The sequence below is a fragment of the Phyllostomus discolor genome, chromosome 3, assembly GCF_004126475.2.
Source record: "Phyllostomus discolor isolate MPI-MPIP mPhyDis1 chromosome 3, mPhyDis1.pri.v3, whole genome shotgun sequence".
NCBI lineage: Eukaryota > Metazoa > Chordata > Mammalia > Chiroptera > Phyllostomidae > Phyllostomus > Phyllostomus discolor.
In genome coordinates, this window is record NC_040905.2 from 206,645,546 (window position 1) to 206,659,410 (window position 13,865).

Sequence of the window (13,865 nt, forward strand, 5' to 3'; positions counted from 1 at the left end):
TTATCTTCTGTTTTGCATTATCTGTGCTTTGCTTCTGTTCACTAAGTGATAATTCTATGAAGGAAAAATATTCCTTCCTTGCTAACCTGGGAGGAGGGGAGAGAACAGCCCCCCTCGGGAGGAGCTGGCCCCCTCTGCTCTGTTCCCTGACCACAGAGGTTCTCGACCAGGGGCCGTTGTGCTCTCCAGAGGACAGCTGGCAACATCTGGAGGCATTTGACTGTCGCAGTTTGGGGAAGGTGGGTGGTGGGTGCTACAGGCTTCTAGTTGGGTAGATGCCAGGGATGCTGCTAAACACCCTATAACGCACAGGACAGCCCCCCGCCCCAAACACAGCTGTCTGACGGATGTCAGCAGTGCGGAGGCTGAGAAAGTTACCTTCTGCCATTTGACTCCTACCTTGCCTGTGTTCTGGTTCAGAGCTCACTTTCTTGTTCCTTAGCATTTCTGGTCCTCACAGTCACCCTGATAGGCCGTTGTCATTATGATAAAGACCCTCATTTAACAGGCAAGGAAACCGAGGGTCAGACAGGTCGCGTCGCTCACTCACTCTAGGCGACTCAGCCAGGAAGCAGAGAGCAAGGATTTGAACCCTGGTCTGTCCAACTCCTGCCTGCTGCCTCTGGGGCCCTGAATCTGTTCACACCCAGGCTGACCAGACATCAATCACTTGTAGGTTCTCTTCTCCTCTATAAAAACCCCTGTCCATGAAATTCTGAACTCGTAAGCTCCAGGGCTGTGCAGCAAAGAGGTGCTTCCTGCTTCTGACTCTAGCTTCACCTGCTCTGGCTGAGAAGTAGACTCAGACAAAGGAATTCCACACATACCCCCGACCTGCCTGGGCTTTAGGGACCTGGGACTGACACCAGGCTGCCCAGCTTTCCTGAGTCCTGCCCAGTGGACAAGGCCAGCCCGGGCGAGAGCCCAGGGACAGGGACCCCTGGGTTACAGGGTCCATAGAGAGGAGCACAGAGATTCTGAGCAGTCCTGTGTCCAGCAGGATTCAGAACCAGGGGCCATGAGGGGGTGGTGGGGGACACTAAGGCCAGGCAGGCAGCGACCCCAGCCAGGGGAGTCGGGCAGGCAGACAGAAGAAACCTGGAAGTAAAAGCAGGGGCAGTGCCGTGGGCAGAGCCAACACCACCTGGAGAGAAGTCAGAGGCTTGGGGGTCAGAAGGGATCCGAGTCTCACCCATGGCAAAACTCCAGTTTCATTGTTCGAGCATTTCATTAACAGGTTTTTATATACTTATGTATCACTTGTGAAATTAAAAGGTAATTTTAAAGTGGCAAAACGTTGGTAGCAAGTTAAATCACGAATACTCAGGGACTGACCAAACCCACTACGCCCGGTCCATGCCGTGCGGCCAGGGAAGGAGTGGCGAGCGCTGCACGTGCAGACGCAGAAGAGTTCTCAAGGCGGGCTCACGTGGGAAGGCAAAGTGTCCAAAAAATAAAAGGGAACCCAGAACAATTGGCTGAGAAACAAAGGTGGGAGGAAGATGTTTTTATACCCATTTGTACTTTTTAATTTAGTACTGTGAAGATATTATATCTATTTTTCTCCCATTTACTCTTTATTTTTTAAGATTTTTTAAAGAAATATATATATATATTTTTTAAGATTTTATTTCTTTTTTTTTAGAGCGGGAAGGGAGGGAGAAAGAGAGAGAAAAAAAAACATCAATGTGCGATTGCTGGGGGCCATGGCCTACAACCCAGGCATGTGCCCTGACTGGGAATCAAACCTGCGATGCTTTGGTTCACAGCCCATGCTCAATCCACTGAGCTATGCCAGCCAGGATCCATTCACTCTTTAAATAAAAAATTACTACAGGGTCTCTTAGCAGCAGGCTTTTTTCCAGCCAAGCTCACGAGTGCTGCCTCTGCCCGCAACAGTGGGCCGCAAAGCCCGTTGGCAGGTCCTGGGTGTCCCCTCCCAGGACAAGGGGTGGGAGGCTGTGAGAGGAGGCTGGAAAGACTTCGGTCCCACCCCCACAGAGCATCAAGGCCAACCTGAGCCGGGAGAACGAGGTGATGAGGGAGAGCATGCGCCACCTCAGCGAGCAGATGAGGCACTACGAGAACCAGTCGGCCATCATGGTGAGCATCAGGAAGGAGCTCTCCAGCCTGGGCCTCCAGCTGCTGCAGAAGGACTCCGCCGCGGCCCCTGCCGCTGCCCCAGCCACCAGCCCCGGCAGTAAGGCACAGGTGAGACCGTGGCTCTGATTACCTCTGGGCTTCGGGGCACTGTGAGCCAGGACCTCGCCTGGGACTGGGCGGGGCAAGGGGGTGTGTGCACTGCTGGAGAGTTCACGGTTTGGCAGGGTCCTCATTCCCATTTCCAAACCAGTGGGGACAAGGGCATAGAGATGACCCTCCCCGCCTGGCCCTGGGGGCCAGGTCTGCTGCAGCAAAGCACGTCCAGCCTCCCCTGCTGTGGCCGGGCCGCTGGCTGGGTCAGGCCTGCTCAGGGGCCGCCAGGCAACGCCTCGGGGACCCCTGCACGCGAACACCACGTCCTCCAGCCAGCCCGGGGCGAAGGACTCCTGCAGCAAACCCTTAGACATTCCATGTTCAAGCTCAGAGCTCAAAGTGAGCAGAGGTTTCGTCACCAGGAAAGCCACCCTTGACAAATAACACACCTTTGTGCAAATTTGACAAAGGCCCTCCAAAGGCAGGCAAAGGCAGGCAAAGAGCAGAAAAAGCTCTTCCTCAGGGAAGATAAATTAGAAAGAGGAGCCCCTTTGAGTGCACAGATTGTACAAAGGCACCTTCCTATGATTGACACGCACCAGAGCGTATGGCTTGGCGAGTGGAGTAAGACTAGGTCTCGGCTCCATTCATGCCCCTTCCGCCGGTCACCTGCGCATGCGCGGGCCGCACCCGCACCGCCCTTGGTGGCCTCGTTTCGGCCGAGTGGGGGATGGAGGGAGCTGATGTTGTAGAACCTGCTTCCTCGCAGACGTGTTCTCGGTTTATCCCGTGACCACCTGCGAGGAGGGTGATCCTCGCCCGTTTGGCAGATGAGGAAACGTGGAGTGAGGTCACAGCAGGAGAGGGTGTCTGCACTGGGACCAGAAGGGGTTGGGTTGCGTGTGCCTGCCGAGCCGGCGCGCGTGTGGCATTGGCCACGGAGCCGGCGCACTTTGTCGCCAGCCGCCAGCCTGCCGGCGGTGCCTGGAGGAAGCCTGGAGCCTTGGCCCAGAGCTGGCTTCCTGCTCGGGCGGAGGCCAGTTCCACAGGCGGGCGAGTGGTGCAGAGGCCCAGATTCCGCTCTCCCCGCTGTTATCTCCTGAAGACTCTGCCTAACAATGGTCGGAGTCACGGGCCCTGTGTTCTCGTGCCAAGCCAGCAGCAAGGACATTTAAAAGGAAATGAAAACAGCAAAATTCACAAAACGTTAGAAACTGCATGCTCTGAGGGCAATGCCCTTGCGACCAGCCGTCCCAGGCCTGAGGGGTTTCCCAGGATGCAGGGCTTTCAGACCTCGAACTGGGGACGTTCCAGCCACACTGGGATGAGCTGATCACCCCGCCCCCGCCAGGGTCCTGAGAACCTCCCTCCGTCTGTAAACAGAGACCGATGAGTGAGAGAGCCAGCGTTGGAGAAGCGGACCTGCCGGTCGGCTCCCTCCCCAAGGAGCTGACCACTGTAGCCAGCCCTGTTTGGGGAGTGACAGGCGTTAGGAAATGGGACAGGAATCCAACCAGTCAGGCTGGCCTTCAAGCCTGGAGGGGAGCAAGAGAGCTGAGTGGGGAAACTGAGGCACGCCCCAGTCATGGATGCACCCATTATGGGAGGAAAGCTGTGACCTGATGACCACCCAGGATGTATGGCCTAGGGCAGCGTGGCCACTCCAGCCCCCACATGCCGAGCCTCCGTGACAACCCCCCACAACGTCCCTTCTACCAGCCCCCAACTCTGACACTTCCCTTCTCGTCCAGGACACGGCTGGAGGGAAGGTCAAGGACAGCAACAAATACGGCAGCGGCGTACAGAAGAGCTTTGTAGACAGGGCCCTCCCGAAGCCTCCTAGGGAGAAGCTGCTGAAGGTGGAGAAGCTGCGGAAGGAGGGCGGCCAGGGCCGATTCCCCCAGCCCACAGGCAAGCCCCGGGCCCTGGGCCAGCAGCAGGCGGTGATCCGAGGCATCACCTACTACAAGGCGGGCAGCAAGGAGGTGACCGAGGCTGGTGAGTTGGAGGGGCACTGGAACCTTGGGGAGTGGGGGCTTGCGGGTGGACGGCCACACCCAAGGATCTCGCACAGGGCTCCAGGGCATTCTCCGCAGCCTGGAGTTTCAACTCCACTGCTCGCCTGTTTGTTGGTGCATTGGTTACACAACGGCATACTGTTCCCTCGGGGGTTATGGGGGATGGAATGATATGACCGACACAGGGGGCCACTCAGTTCCTTCCCAGTCTTCACAGCCATCTCTACCCTCACTGGACTTCTCCTCCTCCACTCAGAGATTTGCTGAAAGTCCACTGTGTACTTGCTGTGTCACCCAGAGATTCTGCCTAATATGGAGCTCACAGTCTAGTGGGAAAAACCGTGCCCACGACCAGACAGCTGCCAGTCTGGGGCGGGAGAGTGCAGGGGCCGTGGCCTGGCCCGGTCTCTGAAGAGTGACGTAGGCCCTTTGGGGCACCGCCTGTTTGCAGACTGGCCTTGGAACGGACGGCCTCCCCAGCCCCTGCTCCCGTTTCTTGTCCCCCCAGAGGAGCGCCCACAGACACCTATACTTTCCCTGCAGCGTCTTGCCGGACCACGGTGAAGGATGATGACAGTGACCCACTGAGAAACAAGGGACAAGAGTCCCTAGAGCACCCAAATTGCAGGCCATCCCCACTAGCATGGCTCCTCACTCTCCTCTGAGACCCCCCAAGAGGCCTGCCTCCTCGGATGTCCCTGAGAAGTGTCCCGAGCCTGCTCCCCCTTCCTGGGCCCTGCTGACCACCTCCTCCCATGAGGCCCCCTGCCCAGCCCATGTCCAAGAGCGCTGGGAGGTGGAACTGTGAGGAGCCCATCTCCTTTGAGAGCCCCCTCAATTCTTGGTCTCTCAGGGGTCAGGGGCCTGTTCCCTCAGTGCCTGGTGCCAGCTGCTGGCCCTGCGTCCTGCCAGCTCAGCCTGGCCTCTGACCCCAGGCTGGGACACTGCCCAAGAACAGCTGCAGGCATCTGACGCTGCCAGCACAGCCCGTGGGAACAAGCCCCCTGCCCTGGCAGGCTGCCGCAGCCCAGCCTCCCAGAGGGTCCCCTAACCAGAGGGTGTAGCCCGTTCCCAACAGGCTCCAGGGGCTGCCCTGCAGTGGGACGCGGCTAAACCTTTGTGCAAAGAGGAAGCCCAGCCTGGAGAGTACAGGAAGGAATCAAGTCACTGTCCTGGAGTCAGGGACCTCCGGGCACCTGCTGGGGGCCACTCCGTCGCAGTAACCTTGGCACCTTTCCTTTGGCCCTGGCATCACGGTTTTCTGAGTTCTTTCACCTCGTGTTGCCCCTGAACTAGGGGAGGAACCAGGCTCAGAGAGGTGAAGTCACTGGCTCCAGGTCTCATAGCGAGTTGTTGGGACTGGAACCCGGGTCAGCAGGCTGCAGAGCCTGCCTTAGACACCTTCACAGCTCCGTCCCCAGAGCTGAGGAGTCTCTGTCCCCGGCTGTGTGGCACTGAGTCTTCCTGCTCCCCCTACCCAGACCCCACCCAGCCCAGCCCAGGGAAGTGTGTGGGTCAGGGACCACCCAGATGGCTCCCAACCAGGTCCCATGGATTCAGAAAAGTCCTCCTGTGAGCAAAGCCCATGCCAGCAGGGGAGAGAGAAAATGGGGAGAGGGGTGCTGAGAGAGACAGGAGACAGGAAATGAGTGGGGGACGGACAGAGACAGAGACCTGGCTTCCGGAAGCCGACAGGAAGTTGGGCGCACCTGCCCCTACTTGCTTGCAGGGTGGAATACTGGGTCAGAGAAAGCAGGGGGTGGGCTCCAGGGGGCAGGGCTGGGAGGAGGTCTGGGGATGGCTCTCTGCCTCCGGGAACTGAGCCTAGGAAGTGAGAGAATCGGTCCAAGGAGTTTGACAGAAAGCAAAGGGGTCTCGCATTCAGCAGAATCGGTGCGAATGTTTTGTGCACATTTTCCTCTAATCAACAACAGCCTAACGCAGTGGGCCTCACGACTCTCATCCCACTGAAGGGAAAGCCACTTGGCAGGGGGGCTCGGAGCAGGCCTGCAGACCGCAAAGCCCACTTTTCCAGGCCGTTCGCTCACCAGGGCCTCCCCTGTCCACTTCCCAGGGCCCCAGATCAGGGACCCCACTGGCCTGGGGAGGACCCTGGGGAGCAGCGGGTGCAGCGAGGATGTGAGCTCAGGGTCTTCTCTCCGCAGACAACGCCCTCCTCAGGGGCACTTCCTGGCTGGAACAGCTGTCGCCCAGGGTGGAGGGCAGGCCACCCGAGCCCAACTCTGAGAAGGCTGGGCCCAAGGCCTCGGAGGGAACGGACTTGGCCCCTGACACTCCCTCTTCGAACCCAGCCATCACCCCCACCCCTGCCACCAGTCCCCTGCCCAGTGAGCCACCTTCCCACCCTTCGGTCCCCAGCCAAGGTGAGTAAGCCTCTTGGGTTGGCAGGCTCCTCCCCTGCTACGGGCCAGAGCCAGCCTGCAGCCCGTGTTTGCAAGCCTTGGAGCTATTGGTACATGTTTAAAGGGCTGTAAAAAAAAAAAGAGAGAGAGAGAGAGAGAGAAGATGGAGCAAAAGTATGTGGTCTGGGAAGCCTAACATGTTTACTATCTGATCCTTGACAGAAAAAGCCTGACAACATTTACAGTGAAACCAGTAGCATTTTCAACAAGTTCTTTTGTAAAAGTCCCCTAGAATCCCATCATCAAATCCAACAGCTACTATCTTCACATCTTTCTCTCTTCTGTCCAGTGTTTGGCTCTGTTTTTAGGTCAACATTTGTCGATTTTGGCTTGTGCCTTTTGGTAGAAGTCCTCCTCATGAAATCACCACGCCGCGCCTTCTGACGGGCATCCTGGCTGCCGGGGCCGGGAGCCACGCTGGGTCCGAGCGCGCTCCGTGTTTAGGGATCTTCCCTAAGGGTCCGTCAGCCGCTTGGGCAGCAGCTGCAGCTTAACTGGTTTCCCCGCAGCCTGTTCCTAATGCCGGGGAACGGGACAGAAGCTAAAGGTCTGACACAGAGGGGTCTGGCTTAGGAACTTCAAGGGCACGGCTGTCTGGCAGCCTGGAGAACCCTAAAATCACATCACTGAAAGGCCAGTTAATGATGGGAGAAATTGCTCAGTGGAGGGAAGGAAAAAAAACCAGACAGGGCCCATGAAACTGTGTTCAGAAGGACCATAGGTTTGAAAGTATGTCTGCATGACCGGACGTGTGAAGAGAAGGAAGGAAATACAACATGTTAGAAAATTTCTTTAGATAGCAGGATTTCAAATGAGTTTTATTTTCTCCTTTTCTGAATGTTCCACCTTTTTGCAATGTTCAGACATTGCTTTGATCGTGAGGGAAGACGACACGAGCCCTGGCTGCGAACCAAAGCATCGCAGGTTTGATTCCCACTTAGGGCACACTCCTGGGTTGCAGGCCAGGTCCCCAGTGGGGGCCACATGAGAAGCAACCACACATTGATGTTACTCTCTCTCTCTCTCTTTCTCCCTCCCTTCCCCTCTCTAACAAATAAATAAATAAATAAAATCTTAAAAAAAAAGAAAGAAAACATGAAAGGTTTTGAACAAAACATCAGGAGGGATTTAAGCTAGACCCCGAGAGCACGCCCAGGACTGTGGCTCTGACTGGGGGGGGCGGGCACGCGTCTGAGTGCCAGCCCCTGCACCCCTTGCTCCCCACAGGCAGAGAGGCTGGCTGCGAGGGCACTCTCCGGTCCGTGGATCCCCCGGTGAGGCACCACAGCTACGGGCGCCACGAGGGTGCCTGGATGAAGGACCCCGCTGCGCAGGACGACAGGATCTACGTCACCAACTACTACTACGGAAACAGCCTGGTGGAGTTCCGCAACCTGGAGAACTTCAAGCAAGGTCGGGGACCCTGGAGGTGGGGGTGGGGCAGGGGTGGGTGGCCCGGGGGGAGGCCCCCGTGGAGACTCGGCCCCCTCGCCTTGTGGTTCCCTGTGATCCAGACTTCCCCAGCCTGGCCTAGCTCCGAATGGTCGGCCAGCCCAGGAAGGGGCATCCAGGGCACCCCGTATTTGCTAGCACTGTGTCAGGGGTTGGAATGCCCCAGCAAATGAGATAGACATGTCCTGGCCCTCAGGGGTGTAACTTACTGCCAAGGGAAATAATCCTTCTGGTTTCCACTAGTGCTTCTTCTGTGCTGATCACCTGTGTGAGTCAGCTGTGTTATCTTTATGACTGCGGGAGGTCGGGGTTATCACCCTGCCTTAGAGCTGAGCGGGGCCCGGGCCTTAGAGGAGCTGCAGGTCTCGGCAGGGAAGGACAAAAGTTTGGTTATCAGATCTGGGGCATGGTGGGGGAAGGGGTCATTGAGACAGGACCCACGCTCCAGAAATGCACAGTCTTGTGTGGGAGGCAGAGACGCAAAGCAACGATTTGACCAGAGTGTTAGAGGGAGAGCTCAGGGGGCCGTGAGAAGCCAGTCTGGAGATCAGGGAAGACTTCCCAGAGGAGGTGACGCTGAGCTGAGCCCTGGAGGAAGAGCAGGAGGGAGAGGAAAATGTGTTCCAGGCAGAAGGCCCAGTGCATGCCAGTGCAATGGGAGGACTCGCAGTGGCACGGGAGGGGGGAGGGTACAGTGGGAGAGGAGGCTGAGGCAAGCCTTGTGAGCCTCATGAGAGGGTTTGGACTCCCCCTGAGCAGTGGTGTCACCCGGTATTGATCCGGAACAGCTGAAGTCCTTCCTCCGCCAGACCAAACTGACCCGGCCCCTGCCTCGAGGGGCGCGTAGGCTGGCGCTGGAAAAGCCAGGGAAAGGTACCAAGACAGAGGGTTATGGGAAGCCAGAGCAGAGGCCCTCACTCAAGGTGGGGAGATCAAAGAGGGCTTCCTGGAGGAGGTAACATTGGCCCAGGGCTGTGAAAGATAAGGAGGCATCCCCCAGGCCAATAGGACAGGGAATGGCAGTCCAGACAGAAGCAAGAGGGGCTGGCGTCAGCCGGTTTCTGCGTCCTGGCTGTGCCACTCCATCACTGGTGACCCTGAACTCCCTGAGCCTGTTTCCTCCCCAGCAGATGGGTTACTGGAAGTCCTTCCTTCTCGGGCCGGCCGGGATAAGATGTCTGGCCCAGCTCCCGACTCACAGAACACTCAGAATCTGGCTTGCTGAGCCACTCCAGAGCCCTGGGCGGCCTCCGTGTCCCTGGGTGGGCCGAGGGTCACCAGAGGCCTTGGTGTGACCAGCCGCCCTGTGCACGCAGGCCGCTGGAGTAACATGTACAAGCTGCCCTACAACTGGATCGGCACGGGCCACGTGGTGTACCAGGGTGCCTTCTACTACAACCGCGCCTTCACCAAGAACATCATCAAGTACGACCTGCGCCAGCGCTTCGTGGCCTCCTGGGCGATGCTGCCCGACGCCGTGTACGAGGACACCACGCCCTGGAAGTGGCGCGGCCACTCGGACATCGACTTTGCCGTGGACGAGAGCGGCCTGTGGGTCATCTACCCCGCGGTGGATGACGGCGACGGGGCCCAGCCCGAGGTGATCGTGCTGAGCCACCTGGACCCCGGCGACCTCTCCGTGCACCGCGAGACCACGTGGAAGACGCGGCTGCGGCGGAACTCCTACGGGAACTGCTTCCTGGTGTGCGGCATCCTGTACGCCGTGGACACCTACAGCCAGCGGGACGGCCAGGTGGCCTACGCCTTCGACACGCACACGGGCACCGACGCCCGCCCGCAGCTGCCCTTCCTCAACGAGCACGCCTACACCACCCAGATCGACTACAACCCCAAGGAGCGCGTGCTGTACGCCTGGGACAACGGCCACCAGCTCACCTACACGCTGCACTTCGTGGTCTGAGCGGGGACGGCGCTCGCAGGAGAGGAGGGGCAGTGGACACAGGGGCTCTCCGTAGCGACTCCTGCGAGGGACTCCGTCAGCAAATACTAGCTGGGGACCGGGCCGGGGGGTTAGGTGCTATGGCACGCGAGGCAGCCGGCCAAAGCTTCCCGAGCACCGGGGGGAACCGTCGGTGCCGCCACTTGCAGAGCGCTGCGCCGAGAGCGTCACGTGCACTGACCCGCTCTGTCCTCCCGACAGCGCGCTCGGAGGCAGAGACAGTTAAGCCCATTTAGCAGGTGAAGACACTGAGGCTCAGAGAGACAAGGTCCGTTGCTCGCATAGCCTCGGTTTGGATCAGGCGGCATGCTGCCACCACAGCCCCACCTTACAGACAGACTTGACCGTGCTGTCCCCTGCGCATACCCCACTCCCTCCTAATCTGTCTTGTTCTGGCAACTCTGCCTCCTTCCCCAGGGCTTCTGGAAATCAGAGGCCTTCAGAACCAAGGAAGGGACTGATGTCGGGTGGAGGCCAGGCTCTGGGTGCCACCTCGGGCCCCGTTTATGCTGAGCTGTTGGTGGCCCTGGGCTTCAGGCCCCTTGGCTAATGTCCCTGCTCCTTGCCTTTGGCCAGCCCTCCCCGCTTCCCCACCCGCTGTCCAACCACATTCCAAACCGCCATGGTCACCCAGCCACCAAGTAGAAACCACACCCCAAGAAAAAAAAACCCAGCCCCCGATCCAAGAGCCCCTCCCTCTGTACTCATTGCGATTTTTCTCTTCCTCGTCAGTGCCGTCACTTGTTTCTGCCGCAGCAGCTGAGAAGGCTGCAGGCAGCTGCCTGCCAGCCACGACGCTACCCGGGTGGGGAGCTGGGCCAGGCCCCAAGGCTCCCTCTCCACCCAGGAGTGCTGCCTTTGGCCACATACCCAGACCATGAGACCACTCCCTGTCCCCTCCCAGAGCCTTTGGGCCTGGGGTCTACCTTGACCTTTCTCTCTCGTCCTCTCAACCCACAACCTGTGTGTACTCAGGGATTCCTCCAGGTCTGCCGGGAGCAAGACCCTAGGCTTGAAGCCAGGGTGGGACAGGAATGAAACAGCTTCCCTCTTCCTTGTCAGTCCTGACCTGGGCATTAGGTGGGATGGCCAGCAGTGGGGGGTGGGGGGGGGGGGGCGCTGGGGGAGGCTGAGATCCGAGCAATCGGGTCCAGGAGAGGCATTGGACCTTCTGGTCACAGGGAACAGCCAGAGCCCCCTTCCTGGCTTCAGAGATACTGGTGCCAGGGCGGCCCCGAGCCCAGCGCCGGGGGCTGAGGCTGCACTGATGGGCCCCCCACGCAGCGCTGCTGGCGGCTCCCTGAGCCTCAGACCCACAGGCCTGCCCCTCACCTGCTTTGGGCAGTACTGGGAAGAAATGGCTCCCTCTTTCACCGAAGGAGAAATAGGCCCAGAGAGGTTTGAAGCATGGCTTGGAGCCCCACTGGGAACAGGATACAGCCAATTCCTTCCAGGTCTTTGTCTCCATCCCTTACTCCCCTGGCCTAAGAGGCAGTTCTGCCTGAGAGGGCGGGGGCCTACCCAATGTCCAAGCCACCCCACAGCTCCGAAGGGCATTTCCTTCTGAGCCCTGGACACCCCCCAGACCCCGCTCCCCTCACTCTGGCCCCACGCCAGCTCTGGGTGCACGTAGGTCCGAGCACCGGTTGCCATGGTGGGAGATCTAGCTGCGTACCTAGGAGTGCAGGGACGTGCATTCTGTGCAGAACACATTTCTTTGTACCGTCGGGGGATCTTGTATCGTCAGGCATTGCCAGGTGACGTCGTTTTGTCGAAGCTGGAACCCACCCCTGAAATAAAGGAGGACGACGTCACCCAGCGGAGCAAGGCCTGACTCACGGTGGGGGACGCAGCCAGCCTCCCCCGCCCACCCGTCCCGGCTCCGGGCGCAGGCTCTTCAGGGGGCTGCGTTTCCTCTGGCTTTGGGCGTGGGTTTCATAAGCCTGTGTCTTTTATGATATCACAGCCCAACCATGTGAGCCGTGTCCGTGCTCCTCTCTCTCCACTAATCGAGAAAAGGGAAAGGGAGAATGGACCAGTTTTGCAAAGTGAAAGTGCAAAAGCAACGTTGTCGTCTGGGGAGATGGTTCTGGCGGCAGCCTCCGAACGGCACTCAGCCCCTCGGGCCCCGGCACGTGGCTTATGCGGTAGCAGCAGGGACAGTCCTCGTTTTACAGGTGGTCACACTGCAGCCGGGAGAAACGGAGTCACTCATCATGTGGGTGGTTAGGTGGAGGGCCAGCTTCCAAAATCAGGTAACGGGACCGACCACCTTCATCGTCCGAACATCAGCAGTGGGTGCCGAGCACGCCATGTGCCTACATCGCCATAGCAACAGAAGGCGTGTACTCCGAACGTGTACATCCATTTCACAGATGAGGACACCGAGGTGGAGGGACTCACCCAAGTCCCTTCACAGAGCAGCTGGGTCTGCGGCAGAGTTGGCTTTCCAGGGCTGGTCGGCACCTCTTCTTTGCCGCCCGTGTGCCTCTGTAATAGCAGCTCCAAACGGCGGCCTTGGCTTTTATTCAGCGTGGCCAGACCGCAAACTACATCCACGTGTGAGACCCAAGAAAGAGGCTCGGGGCAGCTGGTAAACAGCCTTGAATGCCGAGCCAAGCTGAGGAGTGACTGCCTCCCATCACATTTGGAACAAATTAACGGAAAAGAAATCTCTGGGTCAATTGGGTTTATACCGAAGCCCCAAACTAACTGTTCATTGTTAGGGATCTTGTAAGCTGTCATGTTTTTTGTTTCATTTTGGCCACTGGGAAGCTCAAGGTCAAATTTGATATTATTTTGAACAATTGTACTGAGTCTCCCACTGGACTCTGGCTTCATTCTAGCCTCCTGCTTTTACCTTGACTCTAACCCCTTTGTTTTTATTCTATTGTATCTGTTTGTGTAAGTTGCCACAATACCTTTTTTGCAACAAGGTGGCATATACCTAAATAAATACATGATCACAAGCTTGATTTAAGACCTTTGACTAAATGCCACGGGCTACAGTCCTTATGTGAACACAGACATTCAACAAAAAAATATTTAGTTCGCCATGAGACTTGGCCTTGTCACCTCACTGTTGCTGGAAACTGATCTGAATAGTGAACAGGGCGGAAGAACCCAAGTCCGGCCGCAAACCTGACCCTCCCGGGGCCGAGGAGAAGCGAATCGGTCCCAAGGTGTTCAGGTGCTGCCCCGCAGCGCCCCCTTCTCCTGTGCAGAGAGGGAGGGCGGACCTACGCTTGCTCCCTGAGGGAGAGGGGGGCGAGGGGAAGAAATGCTTTCGTGGAAAAGGGCATCATGGCATTGGGGGGGGGCCCTTGAGCATCACTTTGTCCATGTTCCCCAAACTTGAGTTATTTGCATACAGACCTCCTTTGAGGTTCCTTTTTGTGCAGCATATCTGTCAAGGTCATCCATAAGTCAGGTTCCACGTGGAAAACTCTAGAATACAGTCTCGGATCATGAAAGCTGGGAGCAGGCGGGATATTCCTGGTGACTTTCTCCATCCTACAGTTCTATGGAAATGAGAACACCCAGCGACTGGCTCAGCAGAGAAAGCGGTGGCCTTTCTGTCATCTGTGGCAGTAGCAGCACACACGGTGCCGGACACGACAGGTGCGCAGCTCTGTGCCCCAGGTCAGGGTTCAAGGACGCTCAGTGGCTGGCAGAGGCCAGAGGCTACAGAGTTCACCGGGTTTGGGGACCAGATGGAGTTCTCTCTCACCCTTAGCAACCTGGCCCATGGCATTCCCTGCCAGAGAGGGCCGTGGCAATATTTGTGTGGCTTTTTAAACCCCGAGGGGGATGGCC

At 58.0% G+C, this 13,865-nt stretch overlaps 1 protein-coding gene across 2 annotated transcripts in view; it reads left to right on the forward strand.

Moving 5' to 3' along the window:
- Window positions 1-13,038, forward strand: part of OLFML2A (olfactomedin like 2A) — a 29,516-nt gene extending 16,478 nt beyond the window's left edge. For both annotated transcript variants that reach the window (XM_036022211.1, XM_028516065.2), the window contains exons 4-8: window positions 2,002-2,211; window positions 3,948-4,194; window positions 6,380-6,598; window positions 7,865-8,050; window positions 9,406-13,038. In XM_036022211.1, the coding sequence (XP_035878104.1) occupies window positions 2,002-2,211; window positions 3,948-4,194; window positions 6,380-6,598; window positions 7,865-8,050; window positions 9,406-10,010 (1,467 nt within the window). In that variant the 3' untranslated portion in view covers window positions 10,011-13,038. The remainder of the gene's footprint in view (window positions 1-2,001; window positions 2,212-3,947; window positions 4,195-6,379; window positions 6,599-7,864; window positions 8,051-9,405) is intronic.
- The last annotated feature ends 827 nt before the right edge of the window (window positions 13,039-13,865 follow it).